Source organism: Cornus florida, unplaced genomic scaffold (genome assembly GCF_030987335.1).
Source record: "Cornus florida cultivar Cherokee Brave unplaced genomic scaffold, ASM3098733v1 CherokeeBrave_3.0.0_Hap2_Chr10, whole genome shotgun sequence".
Taxonomy (NCBI): Eukaryota; Viridiplantae; Streptophyta; class Magnoliopsida; order Cornales; family Cornaceae; genus Cornus; species Cornus florida.
This window is the reverse complement of record NW_026775580.1, coordinates 81,087,960-81,103,298: the sequence shown is the minus strand read 5'-3', so window position 1 is coordinate 81,103,298 and position 15,339 is coordinate 81,087,960. Positions and strand designations below refer to the sequence as shown.

Genomic DNA, 15,339 nt, shown 5'->3' with positions numbered 1-15,339 from the left:
CCTAATCCATCAACAATTATTGATTTTAGACCAATATCATGTTATAATCTTATTTACAAAGCCATCTCTAAAATACTTTCTATTAAGCTTTCTTCTGTTCTCCCTTCACTTATAAGCCCCAATCAAAATGCATTTGTTAAGGATAGACATATCTCTGAGAATATAAATATGGCACATGAGCTGTTGAATGGTTATACCAAGTCAGGTCATCCACCTAATTGTGCACTGAAAATTGATTTAGTGAAAGCTTTTGACACAGTTCATTAGCAATTTATCTTGGATGCACTGACTGTTTTTGGCTTTCCATCAACTTTTGTCCATTAGGTGTCTCAATGCATAACCACGGCATCCTACTCAATCTCATTCAATGGAGAACTTTTTGGTTTCTTCAAAGGCAAAAGGGGTATTAGACAAGGGGATCCCATCTCCCCTTTGCTTTTTGTTCTTACAATGGAGGTGTTATCCCTCATAATCAGCTGTAAAATTATGAACAACCCTAATTTCAAGTACCACTAGAGGTGTAAGAAATTTTCCTTAACCCATCTCACCTTTGCTGATGATATTCTACTGTTCTCTCATGCCAGTCTCTCCTCTGTCCACACATTACTGGATGCTATCAATTTGTTCTGCACATTCTCTGGTCTGCAACTTAACCTTCCTAAGAGCAAAGCATTTTTCTCTAGAATGGATAGCCAGACTAAATCATCCACACTGTCACTGCTGCAATTTGAAGCTGGAACTCTTTCAGTTACCTATCTTAGCTTACCATTGCCTTCAAGAGCAATCAGAGCAAGGGATTGCACTTCATTAGTTGAGAAAATTACAAGAAGAATTGGGAATTGGACTTCAAGATTTTTATCTCATGTTGGGAGGGCTATGTTAATTAAATCAGTACTGTGCTCTATTCAGTCCTATTGGTCTCAGGCCTTTGTGTTACCTAAGAAGATTTTTGATGAGATCAACAAGCTTCTGAGAAGCTTTTATTAGTCTGGGGTTGAATTTAAGAAAAAAGGAACAAAAGTGGCTTAGACAGCAGTGTGCAGGCCAAAGATATTGGGTGGCTTGGGGTTTAATGATATTGAGATTTCAAATAGGATTGCTAATCTGAAGCATATTTGGAAACTGTGTCAAAGGAAATAGAGCCTTTGGGTGGCATGCACTTACTCATACTTAATTAAAGACAAAAGTTTCTAGACTGTAAAGTCTTCTTCACTCAATTCTGGATTTTGGAGAGGCTTATTGAGGCTAAGGGAAATGGCTAGAGGGCTTATCAAATATAGGGTGGGGTATGGTAAAGATACAAGGCTGTGGATTGACTACTGGCTTCCCAATGGACCAATTATGGAACAGCTAAGTGTCACGGGCCTAGAGATTTGGCGCAGCGGCACGGCCTGTGCGGCACCAAGACATTGCTTCAGCTCGCGCAAGTGCCCTGGTCAGCCACCATGACCTGCCCTCCTAAGGATACATGTTGACTGGTTTCGGCCTGCCTTGGCCTCGTCAGGGGAATGGCTCTAGCTCCCGACCAGTTTGTGCAGGGATGGCCAACTCCCTTCTTTATAGTCAAGTCCACGACCAGCGACAAGCTCCTCGCACTCAACCGAGTCAACCTGCCTGAACTCTGAAGAGGTTCCATCCTGTACTCCTGCACTCCCCTTCCCTGGAACCATTCCCAGTCAAACTCTGTTCTTTTCCAACCAGCATGCGTGTCTTCCATCCTCTAAGCCTCTTAGGAATCACTTCGTGACACTCTTCCCCACCCAAATCCTGCAACGCCCTCGTCGCAGTGCGACGCTTCACTACTGTGTTCACTCCCTTCCAAAGTCTACCTCTATACGGTATGCTTGCCTTCCCACTATCGCTTCCTTGTGCAGCTCCCTGCACTGTACTCGCCCAATGATAGGCCTCGGACCAAGGGGACGTCCATTCCTCAAGGACGTGACTCTTCTCCGTCATACCGCCTCCGCGACATCCCGAGCAAGCAAGGGCCTCTTGCCGACTTGATGCTCGCCCTTCACCATGGTTTGCATCACCCAAGGACTAAGCAATTACTTTGGTGCGCACGGCCCTCCGGCCCTCCAGTGGGTAACTTCAACTGACACTTTTTCCTGGGGAGATGGAGGCTCTCCCCCCAACTACATTGATTCTTCCTCATTGATGTAGCTTCAGTGCACTGTTTTTATTCTCTGAACCCTCCCGGACCGACAAGATGGCACCCCACCGTGCTTTACCCCAAGTCCTGCTCTGATACCATTTGTCACGGGCCTAGAGATTTGGTGCAGCGGCACGGCCCGTGCGGCACCAAGGCGTTGCTTCACTCGCGCAAGCGCCCTGGTCAGCTACCATGACCTACCCTCCTAAGGATACACGCTGACTGGTTTCGGCCTGCCTTGGCCTTGTTAGGGGAACGACTCTAGCTCCCGACCAGTTTGAGCAGGGATGGCCAACTCCCTTCTTCATAGTCAAGTCCACGACCAGCGACAAGCTCCTCGCACTCAACCGAGTCGACCTGCCTGAACTCTGAAGAGGTTCCATCCTGTGCTCCTGCACGCCCCTTCCCTAGAACCATTCCCAGTCAAACTCTGCTTTTTGCCAACCAGCATGCGTGTCTTCCATCCTCCAAGCCTCTTAGGAATCACTTCGTGACATAAGGCTCAATGACATGGAAATTCTTCAACTGGACCTCATGGCCTCAGTTGATAGCCTAATTTCCACTAATCATTGGATGGTTCCCTTATCACTTAGTCACTTACAGTTTTTTCAATCTTTGAATTTTCTTTCTCAGCTATACTCATTACCTCCCCCCTTTGATGAACAAGACAACATTGTTTGGCTCCCTAGTCCAACTAGTACGTACTCCTTCTCAAATACCATTACTTGTTTTGCTCCACCATCTCTAACCTTTGTGTGGCACAAACTTATCTGGTTCAAGAATCATATTCTAAAGCATGGCTGCATTGCTTGGTTAGTAGTTAGAGGGAGACTTTACACCTTAGATTCAAAACCAATGCTCCATAAGCACTATGTTAATAGATGCTACTTGTGCCTATCAGAGAATGAATATTTGGATCACCTATTCTTCCGGTGTTCTTACAGCTCATGGATTTGGAGTTTCATTCAGGAAGTAGCAGGATTTCAGTTAATCCCTAATTGTTGGATGGATTTAATCCATTGGTGCTCAACACATTGGACCTTTTCAGATTTCTTGACTCACAAACTCTTGCTTTCTTCAGCAATCTATTTCTTATGGCAGGAGAGAAACACTAGAGCTTTTAGAAATGTCTCCACCTCACACCAGCATATCATTTCTCAAATCAAGACTTGCACCAGAGCACAACTTGCAGCAATCAAGCTTAAAAGGGATTCCAACCTTAGACAAATCACAACTGAGCAAGATCTTCACGGTCTTTTTGTGCAGGCCTGTTCATCATCTGCAGTGCATTCTTGGTTAATCTTTTAGCTGTGCAGAATTTGCTTGAGGCAGTGTTTGCTTGTGCTTGGATGGGTTATGCATTTAGCTGTAGGCAGTAGTGTGCTGCTATGTTATGTTTTGGTTAGATTTGTTTAGTTTTCTTTGGCTGGGTTGTATCTTTCAGTTCTCTCCCCTCTTGGGGCACCATGTATATTCTTCATCTCTTTAATACAAGCTTACCCTTTAACCCAAAAAAAAAAAAAAAACTTCTTTTAATTTGAGTGAGAAGTTGCATACTGTTTTGATATGAGAGAGAAGCGGCGATGCTTCTCATTCCCATCACAACAGTTCAAATTGTCCAGGCTTCAAATGATTATATATTTCCAACCAAGGTGTACCACACCCTTGCACCGGCAACAGTATCACTGTGAAAATTGTGGATCGCTGCCAATCACCTGCATGCCAGGCCATCATTGATCTCTCTTAAGAAGCCTTTTCCGTCATTGCTGATCCTGCAGCTGGCAAAATTGACAACGATTACTAGTAATGCATTCATATCAATTCAATTTTAAATATTATATATATATATATATGTGTGTGTGTGTGTGTGTGTGTGTGTGTGTGTGTAACACTAACACACCATTTTTTCTTCTTCTTCTGATTTTCAGGATGTGAAGCTGTCAAGAATCCTAGCTACTCGGAATAATTATTATCATTATTATTTTAATTTTTATGTACATTGGTGCTGGAATAATAGGCATGGACACAGAAACCTTTTCCACAGATGATACCATGTAATTCTTTTTTTTTAAAATTCGGATACCATGTACTGTAAGTTGAAATAAAATTCATAGTCTAAATGCATAAATTTGAATGGAGACGTACTCATATATATATATGAAGAGCTTGTTTGAAATTAATTTCTGCAAAAACCATTCTAACACATGGAGATGGGAGACAGCCCTCAGCTCTCTAATATTTTCTCTTCGAATAGGATGATGGACTCCCGACTTCTTTGGCATACCATTCGTAAAAAAATTTAGAGGTAGTTCTGTCGACCAAAAACAAATCTTCATTTATGCGACTATTTATTTAAATTAAAAAACACCTTGAAGAACTGATATAGTTTAATGCAATGTTCAATCACTTAAATATACGAATCAAGATCCCATCATTTCGGAGTCCATTGTTGAGGCTCCGTGCAGCCCCGTATTGAGCTATGCACTGAAACGTCACCCTTTCCTCGCACAGAATCCCCTCTCTAAATATATAGATAATGAATCATATGATAGTAATAATGATTATTAGATTTTATTATTGTTTTCTTACAATATGTAGTACGTGTTAGTTAATAGTTCCTGCCATGATGAAATCCATGTAGACTGAGTTCACATTCAAGCAACTATGCATATATGCATCAACTTAAGTTCCTAAGTTCGCTATAACTAAGATTAAAAGGTCAATTTTCAATGTGGACGCTAATGACTTTGTGGCCTTAGGTAATGTGTCCTCTAAATTGGTGGGTGATTGAATTAGTAAAGGAAAAGAAGTTGGATTAAATTAAATAGAAGCATAATTGCAATCAACTAGAACCTCCAACATCACATCTGAAGGGAGGTTCAAAATATTTTTATCAACAAGAGATTACATGTGAAATAACATGGGTTGCCAAGGAGTGATTTATGGTCATTAATGGTTATTTTATTTAGCAAAAATTAAATTTAGCCCTCCCAAATGTTTTAGATTTTTTTTAATAAAGTAGGTTCGCAAAAGAAATTATTTGTGGCCTCTTCAAAGTTCAATCAACCTTTTTAGTCTTGCTTTTAACAATTCAAATCTAGTTAAAATAAATATTAATTATTATAACAACTATTAATACTCGATCTATTTATGAATTAAAGAGAATAATGCTTGAGGCTTAATAACCTCATTTATCTCTTGACAACCTCATTTATCAGCTATTTTCTATTTCTTTTCATAAATGCATTAAAATGCACTGACAAAAAAAAAAAAAAAAAATTCATTACAATTATTGTATTTAATTTAGTTTTAAATTACTAGTTTGGACCCCTCTAAATGAATATTAATTTCTGGCTCCCCCAAGGATCCATAATCCTGATTTGGAATAAGGTTTAGGGTATCCTTGGATTCTTTTATAAATAAAGATTGACTGTACGTTAGATGCATTAGCACATTATAGTAGTGTTTGGAAGTAGCAAGTGGTCTAGGGTTTCTTTACTAATTATACAAAACAAGAGAGATGGCCATGAATATATGTGCCCTCATTATCGCTGGCCTTGTCTCAAGCGTAATCTCCTTTGCTTCTGCCACACCAGGAACAGCCACTTTCTATTCAAGTTATACACGTGAGTCTCTCTCTCTGTGCCTATCCCCATGTAATATGCATGTGTACATGATCAATGCTTATGTGATGCATTTGAATTTATAACGAATGAGGAGTGACATATTTCATTCACAGAAATGCAATTGAATAGGTCTGATTTTCGAACGCTATACATTTTCTTTTTATATATTGCGCCTCACGTCAAACTAACTCGTTCTGAAATGCATCAACCCAACAAAAAATCATTAGAAGGGAGGTCATTGTAATTTTTCCTTCTTAAAACAACATATGAAATATATACCATTCTTTTGCAAGTTAGAAGGAAAGTCTAAAATCACATCATTAATATATATTTTTTGACATGGCAAGGAGGGAGAGGAGAATGATATATGGGGTGAGTCGAATCTATACTCCCAGACGATTTATTGGAGTGCCTCTACCAATTGGATTACCCAGCTCACCCCCTACATGCAATAGTGTGATGCATGCGTGTTGCTTACTTTTCAAATCCGAATTAAATTAATATATCAAAATTGGAGTCTAAATCGATCCGATAAAATCTCAATTAACAACTATCTTAATTGATATCACATATGGAGCGTGCATGGCAATCAGATGGTATGATCTCTCATTCCTTTTGTTATTTGAGTCATCTAAGGGGCAATATTCATGCCAAGTTTATGGTATGCTTTGAATATTTTTGTTCCACAGCATCGGCATGTTATGGCAATCAGAACCACGGGGTGATGGTAGTTGCAGCCAGTGATCCTCTCTGGAACAATGGAGCCGTATGCGGCAAACAGTTCAAAGTGACATGCACTGGGCCAACAAATGCCGTGCCACAACCTTGCACTGGCAAAACTGTGTGGGTGAAGGTTGTTGATCACTGTCCGGGGTGTGGAGGAACCCTAGATCTCTCGAGAGAAGCCTTTGCCACCATTGCCAACCCGGTGGCCGGAATAGTCAAGATTGATTACCAACAGTACTGATTAAGCCATATAATTAATTAGTTCTTTTATTTTTAGTACTTCATATAATAAGTGTATCAGGATTTCTTTAGCTGATTAAGTTGTGTGGGTCCATGATAATCTCATGACATGTTTGGTTTTCTTGTGATTTTTGCAGGGTTTGAAGATCTCTACAGAGATGATTCTCAATCCGGTACTGATCGAAATAAGGCATGACATTGGAATTGGGCTGTTCTTTGTATAATTTAAGTTACGACTGCCGTAATATGTAAGCTCAATAAATATATGATACTTTTAGTCCCAAAAAAAAAAAAAAAAAAACCAACCTAACCAGTTAAAAGCATATTGTGGATAATAGACGTGTGTTTGATTTAACTTTGAATAATTAAAAATAAAAAAATAAAAGACTCCCCAACCCCAAGCAATCCACACCAAAACATACACAATCTCTTGCTCCTAAAATTATATATATATATATATATATATACACACACATTTACAATATATATGAACTTAACTCGATCTAGCATTTCCTCCCACAATGGATTCCATGGAGAGAGAGTTCACATTAAAACAACTATGCATCAACATAATTTCCTAAGTTTGCTACAACTAATATTTATGCGCCAACACCAAATCAAAAAGGTTAATTTTCATCCACTTCGGATATGGCCCAGTGGTTTACTCGCTGAATTTTGGAGCTTAACAAGCCCAAGGTTTGGGGTTCGAGTCCCCCTGAGTGTTCTTTGTGGCTAGCCTTCGCTGCCATGCAGTGACTTACCCAGCCCGGGTGGGGAGGCGCCCTTCCGGGATTCTACGCAGAATGGTTTTGGGCTCCGTAGAATCGGAATCGTAAAATCGGATCGTAAATCGTAAGATTCTACTAAATTGTAAAAAAACAATTGAAACTAACTTCTTAAACAATAAAATCTATAAAATATAACAAAAATGATGTCAAAACACACAATATTAAATATCCATGAGTTCACAAATCTCAAATCCTAGCAATATTTCAAAGTCCGAATATAAATAAAAGAAAATATAGTTCAAAATAACATGACCTTACAAATCTCAAATCTTAACTCATCCGTCTCCAAAGTTAGAAATTAAAATTACATATCAAAAGGAAATTTTTTTATTAACTCTATGCAATTTCCTTTTTTTTTTTTTTTTTTCGAAAACTGAAGAAATAAAAAGACCTTTTTGTCCACCAATCCAAGTGTTACGACCTTATTCGTCACAAATATTAAATTAATCAAGAGTTAGCACAACAAATTAATGAACCACCACGTGTTAACTCGATCTCATTATATTATTAGTTTAGACTACAAGATTATACCTTGGCTAGCATCTATGGTAAGTCTTTTAAACTTTTAAATTATTTTTAATTTTTAATATATATGATAAGCCTTCAAAAAAAAAAAAAATTAATCAAATGAAAATATTGATCATGAAACCAAAATTTGCCTAAACCTATTAGTCATGGGTATGCATCCTTGAGATATAATTGATCATTTTAATTTTTTATAATTAAACACAAAAATATATTATGGAACATCGACATGCATGGTAAAAATAATTGATATATATATATATATATATATATATATATATATATATATATATATATTTCTTTTTCTGCCACTAATGAAAAATAATTTATATTCTATAGAATAAATATTTAACTTTGTATACTATACTTGGGCCAGGCCTCTTTTATTTTGTAGCCCAGAAGAAACCAACCAAAAAATAAAAAAAGCCCAAAAATAAAGGCCCAAACAACCAATTTTGTAGAATCGGTAGAATCTTGTAGAATCTTACGATTCTACCTCCGATTCTACGATTCTACCCCCGATTCTACCAATTGAGTAATTTTGTTACGATTTGACTCGATTTTGAGTTCTGAGTCGTAGAATCGTGCGATTCTACGACTCAGAATCGCGATTTTGATAACTATGGTCCTCGAGAATTAGTCGGGTTGTTGAGGGATTCTAAGGGTTCGTGCTATCACGGACACCCTGGGTTAATAAATAAAAAAATAAAAATAAAAAGGGGTCAATTTTCAATGTCTCATCAAGAACACATAAGCTACAAGTACAAGGTAACTTTGTGGCCTTAGGTAATGAGCATCTTAAGAGCATCAAACCTCAGCCCTAATTAGATGGTAACTTTAGCCGGCTCAACACAAAATGTTAATCTAAATATTTTATTTATCTACTCATCGGTGAATAGATATGTCCTACTTATCAGTAATGTTGTCTTACTCAACGGTGAATAGATATGTCCTACTCATCAATAATGTTGTCTAATCACAAATGCAAGTTTTACTCTTTATTTATTTCGTTTGGGAGGGGGTATTTATGATTATTAATGGTGATTTTATATAACAAAAATTAAATCTCGTCCTCCCAATTTTTTTTAGGATTTTTTAATTTATAGTTATATATATATATATGTGTGTGTGTGTGTGATTATTAAAGGTGGCTTGCAAAAGTAATTATTTGTGGCACCTTCAAATTCCAATCAACCTTTTTTAGTCTTGCTTTTAAAAATTCAAATCTAACTAAAAAATGTTAAATATTATTACTATGTATTTATATTATATATATATATACACACCCACACACACATACATTATACATATATATTATTTTTTATGAATTAAATAGAGAATAAAATTTAAGAATGCTTGACCCCTGACAACCTCATTTATTCAATTGTTTTTTTTGAAAGGCATTATTCAATTGTTCTTATCTCTATTTTTTTCTTTTCATAGAAGTATCATTTATGGGGATGCTCTTAATAGTCTGCATTGAAAATCCATTACAATTATTTTATTTTATTTTATTATTTTGGCCCCTCTAAATGAATATTTATGACTTCCCGGGACCCAGACCCCTAATTTGGAATAAAGTCCAGGGTATCCCAAGTTTCATGTATAAATAGACACTGTCGATCTGTAAGCTGGAATAGCACATTATAGTAGTGTTTTGGTAGTAGCAAGAGGTCAAGGAATTATTTTATAATTATGCAAAAATAAGAGAGATGGCCATGAAAATTTGTGCTCTTATTATCGCTGGCGTTGTTGCAAGCGTAATTTCCTTTGCTTCTGCCACACCAGGAACAGCCACTTTCTACACAAGTTATACACGTGAGTCACTCTCCCATGTAAATATGCATATGTATGCGTCACACTGCTACATAAACATCATCCTCACTCACATAAAATAGTGAAATGCATCTCACTGTAGGCCTCAATATCTCCACCTACTTAAATTACTATTAAGATATATTTGATATTTAAATGCTTATCATTTTGAACCTCATCTGAAAGGAGGTCAGTGTAATTTTTAATTTTTTCTTTTACAATCAACAAATGAGATATATACCATTCTATTGGGAGTTAGAAGGGAGATCGTTGTAATTTTTACTTGCTAGTAATTATATCCTTAGGTATTGTTTGACAACTTAATTTAGTACTATCTCAATTTTGAACGGATTAAACATTTATTCAATTAAATGTGTTTGATAACGCAATTTGAGTATTATTGAAAACAATAAGCGGCACTAAAAATGGGGCAAAATTTTGAATACTAAAATTTTATAAAATATTTAGTTTTTTATTACCACAAATTTTAACAATTAAAATTCAGTCAGTTTTATCAAACCACATAGTTTAGCAAGTGTCCGACGAGCCCCACATGCGATAATGTGATAATGTGACATGTGTTGCTTACTTTTCAAATTCAAGTCTGATTAATTATACTAAAATTGGACTTTAAATCTAACAAAATTTTAATTAAGAATATTAAATTTGCGATTATAGTATGATCTCTTATTTTCAAAAAAAAGGTTTATTGTTGTGAGTCCTCAAAACGGCAATATTTTGCTTTAATTTAACTTCGAAAAAGAAATAGAGATACATGGTTGCAAGAGCTAGTGTGTGTTACGATGTATAGAAGTGTGTTAGGGTCGCTTTGGCTATTTTAAAAGGGTATTTTGGAGTTTAATTTTGTTTTTTTTTTTTTGGGTCAATATATTAACCGTGAACTGTGAAGGGACGGAATGGCAATTTGCAAAGAGATGATGGGCACATAATAAATAAGAAGGGGTATTTTGTGCACAATTTTTATATTACATTAAAGTTTGTTGCACTATCTTATTGAAATCAGTGTGGTGATCAAAAATATGTATGCCAAGATATGCTTTAAATAATTTTGTTCTACTTGCAGCATCGGCATGTTATGGAAACAAGAACAATGGTGCAATGATAGCTGCAGCCAGTGATCCTCTGTGGAACAATGGAGCCATTTGCGGCAAAAAGTTCAAAGTGACTTGCACAGGCCCTACAAATCCCGTGCCACACCCTTGCACTGGCAAAACTGTGTGGGTGGAGATTGTTGATCACTGTCCTGGGTGCGGAGGAACCCTAGATCTCTCGAGAGAAGCCTTTGCCACCATTGCCAACCCGGTGGCCGGAATAATCAAAATTGATTACCAACAGTACGTATTAATTAAGCCATATAATTAATTAATTCTTTTATTTTTTTAGTACTTTATATAATAAGTATACTACTAGTTCTTTATTTGAGTTGTATTTAAGTTGTGTCTGTCCCTGATAATCTCATGACATGTTTGGTTTTCTTGTCATTTTTTACAGGGTTTGAAGTTCTCTATAGAGATGTTTCTCAAGCAGTTTGTAAGGGAAATGGTTCTAGTAAAAAGACTGATCGAAATAAAGCATGCCATTGAAATTGGGTTGTTCTTGGTATAATTTTAGTTACGACTGCGGTTATATGTAAGCAGTTCAATAAATATATGATATCTTATTGACTGAGTTCTTCTCATCTGAATGCTATCATCTCTCTCCTTTCAAAAAATTTAAAATTAATTAAAAAAAAAAAAAGTTTTAAGAGTTCCAACCCCATTAAGTAATGGATGTCTGTTTGAATTAACTTTCAAGCAAAAAAAAATAGACTCTTTTTTTGAATGGTTAAAAAAAAAATAAAATAAAATAAAAAATAGACTCCCTCAATAGAACAACATTGTATTTACATTGCAAGATTGGAAGTGTTGCTCGAAGTTCTGTTCTGATTTACCTGCTGTCCAAACATCACTGTGAAGACATGGTTGTGTTCCTTTATTTGATGATTGTGAAGACATGGTGGGGTTTTACTAGTACTCATGTTGATAGTTATGCTTTTGAGCTATTTGAGCTTTGGGGTTTTATTTTGAGTTTATTGCCATTATGGGATGGCTTATGTTTGTATGGTGTTTCTCCCCTCTTTGAGGCCCCTTGTACATTCTTTTCAATCTATACACTAGCTTACCTTTTAACCAAAAAAAAAAAAAAAAAAAAAGGCATTGTATTTACATGGTCGCTATTTTTTATTTATTTTTGGTTGAGTTGAGTTAAAGAGAGAGACAGTTGTGATGAAGAAGATAAAGGTTAGAGAAGGAATGAGGTGAAAAGGGTTTTTTTTTGTTCTATTAAAAAGATAATTTTATAATTCAAATAAGTTAATTAACAATTCAAATGATAATAATACCAGTTCACAATGTATTAGATGTGACGGGTGATAATTGAGTGTTTTTATTAACTTTATCAAACGTGGGTGAGTAGTTTAAAAATGAATCAATAAGACCATCTCCAATGTTAAAAGTCATTTTCACATGTCAAATTTATATTTTGACAAGTGTTACAGTGTCAAAATGCTACATTTTAGCAATTCTGCTCTAATGGTGCATTTCATGCAAAATGCTATTTTTTGACATAACCACCATTCTTTTTCAACTATCATTCTCACCATTTATATTTGCATCAATAATATTAATATTAAACACATTCCAAGTCAAGTTGTAGACCTTATAAGGAAACTAAAATTAAACCTAATTAAAAAGAAGCAAAAATCTAATAAATCTGGTCAAAAAAGGAACCAAAAAAAAAGAAAAAAAGAGAGATAAAACAAAATAATATATATATATATTTAAATTTTTTCCAGGAATTTATATATATATATATATTATATTTGATTATATTATTATTAAAAAACAAAATATTTTAATAATAATTATTTTAGCCTCCCCAATCGCCTCCATCTGTATTCTCGTTCTCGACTTTAAACAGAGTGTTTGTATTTTATTTAGCTTGTTTGCTTTATTAAAAACAAATAAAAATATTGACACTTTTCTTTTCTTTTCTTCTTCTTCTTTTTTTATTTTTATTTTTTTTATTATGCATGGCTCCTCCTTCAACCAGGTTATCTTGCCACGGTTTATGTAACTTATGTTCACAAATTACTATATTGCTATATATTTTTGTTTTATTTTTACTGAGAAATAAGAAAGATCCAACGAGAGTGGTGCTATAGAAGAGCCAAGATTTGGCATTAAGTCATTGATTTGTTTGTTTTTCTTTGTATAAACAACAACTCGGCAGGGCAGTTATGTACAATTCGAAAGTTTGAAATGCTTTGTAGAGAGTCTCAATAATAATGTAACTGCTCACAATTATATTTTTGCGCAAATAATGAGGAAAAAAAATGGTCTTAATCACTCTGTTCCTGCTAGTATTCTAGATTAATATCAACATGAAAACACACTGAGCATGATTGTTTTTTTCAATTTCATATTATTGAAAATGTTGTTTAATAATTTTACCTTTACCAAAATATATATATATATATATATATATATGTGTGTGTGTGTGTGTGTGTGTGTGTGTGTGTGTGTGTGTGTTTAGTCCTTTTAAGTACAAATACATATATTCAAAGTATATATATCCAATATTTAAGAGGCCTAGAAGGCCAGGGATATCACAAGATGCCTTGGAGATCAGTACTATTCAGTAATTTCTAACTTGTAGGTTATATATATATATAACTTTTTTGAAAGAAAAAAAATTTACCCATTTGATAGCTATTCTATGCAAGCAACATACATGGTGCAAAATTGGAGCCGGTCCCATCTTTTCTGCAGCCCCAGCCCATATAGCAATTGTTATTTGTTTTGCTAAAATTAACATAAGAAATAACAAAGTTAGGAAGTAGCAGCCCAAATAACATTGCATTGGAGAGCTCATTTTTAAGCCCACCTGCTATATTTTGAATTGACAACCCAAATGAGAGCCCGATTGGAGATGCTCTAACGGCTCATTGTAATTTACACTAAAGCTTTTTTACTGCCACCATTAACTATGTTTGTTTATTTATTTATTTATTTTTAGTTAAAAGGTAAGCATATATTGAGATAGGAAAAGGAATGTACAGGGAGCCCCCAAGGAGGGGGAAGAACAGAACATAATACCAAACAGAAACAAACAATAACAGCAACAAAAGCTAACTAACAACACCACCAAATGTGAGTGAACAGCCAATTAACCTTTCATATAACATCCAAAATGACTAGTCATCCGAAAGAAGCCATGTGTGACAGCCAGCAAATGCACAGCCATCAATAAACATAAATTTTTGGTGTTGCTGTTTGTTAGCTTTTGTTGATGTTATTGTTTGTTTCTGTTTGGTATTATGTTCTGTTCTTCCCCCTCCTTGGGCTCCCTGTACATTTGTTTTCCTATCTCAATATATGCTTACCTTTTCTTCACAACATTTGGTTCTGACAGAACATAAATTTCTGATGCATGCATATGCAGTAGGGACTCAATGGTGGTACACCATAGACAAAAATTCCTCCATCACTAGTCCGTGTGATTGCCGTGATTGTGGGTGTATATGTATGTATGTGTTTTACTTGGGATTTTTTGTTATTTATTTGGAGGTGTTTTGAGTGGGCATGTGTTTCCTTGGTACGGGACCTCTTAAGGAGTTATTGAGGATGCTTTTAGGGGTATAGTAGGGATCAGAGAAATAAGTTGTTGAGGTCTTATTTTTGAGCCGCGCTTCTAACTTAAACAGTACATGTTATGGGGCCACGTGCTCCAAGAAAAAAAAAAAAAAAAAAAAGTTAATGAGGACAGCTACCCCCACTAAAAAAGAAATTTTTATTTACAAAATTATTCATAATTTTTGTTAAAACTTAAAAGTGTCCCCACTTAATTATTTTTGATAATCCCTCACTTTGGGACTGTTTGGTAATGAAAACGTTTTGGATTTTTATTTTAACCCAAAACAAAACAGGAGTACTTTGTTATGGAGTGTTTCAAAAAGTAATCGATTGAATGTTTGGTAATATTTTTTTATTATAAAATATTTAGAAGCAATTAAAACATGAAAATATATTTAGTAAAAAAATATTACAAATTTGGAAAAATATAATACCTAATTTAAAATGAAAAATAAATTATGCCGTGATTAAGGTATATCTATAATATGTTTCCAAGATAATACAATGATTATTTTTAATTGAGAAAAATTCATGATAGTGTTATTGAATTTATTGTTATCTTTTTATTTTTTATAACGCTAACACGCCATTTTTTTCTTCTCCTGATTTTCAGGATTTGAAGCTCAAGAATCATATCGAAATTGTTATTATTATTATTTTATTTATTTGTATTCACTTTGGTGTTGGAATAATAGGCATGCGTGAATGCCCGTCATGGACACTAATGTTGTATTTGGTGTACAGAAATGAAATGAAATGGAATATACCCATTC

General features: G+C 35.1%; 2 protein-coding genes across 2 annotated transcripts; both read left to right on the top strand.

Annotated features, from left to right (window-relative positions):
* Positions 1-5,672: 5,672 nt before the first annotated feature.
* On the top strand, positions 5,673-6,745 carry LOC132277964 (putative EG45-like domain containing protein 1). The gene is made up of 2 exons (XM_059779801.1): positions 5,673-5,778; positions 6,468-6,745. Exons 1-2 carry the CDS (start codon positions 5,673-5,675, stop codon positions 6,743-6,745), a joined length of 384 nt encoding a protein of 127 aa, XP_059635784.1.
* A 3,024-nt stretch (positions 6,746-9,769) lies between these two features.
* On the top strand, positions 9,770-11,498 carry LOC132277963 (putative EG45-like domain containing protein 1). Its single transcript, XM_059779800.1, has 3 exons — positions 9,770-9,875; positions 10,957-11,231; positions 11,385-11,498. The coding sequence occupies exons 1-3, from the start codon at positions 9,770-9,772 to the stop codon at positions 11,496-11,498; spliced, it is 495 nt and encodes a 164-aa protein (XP_059635783.1).
* The last annotated feature ends 3,841 nt before the right edge of the window (positions 11,499-15,339 follow it).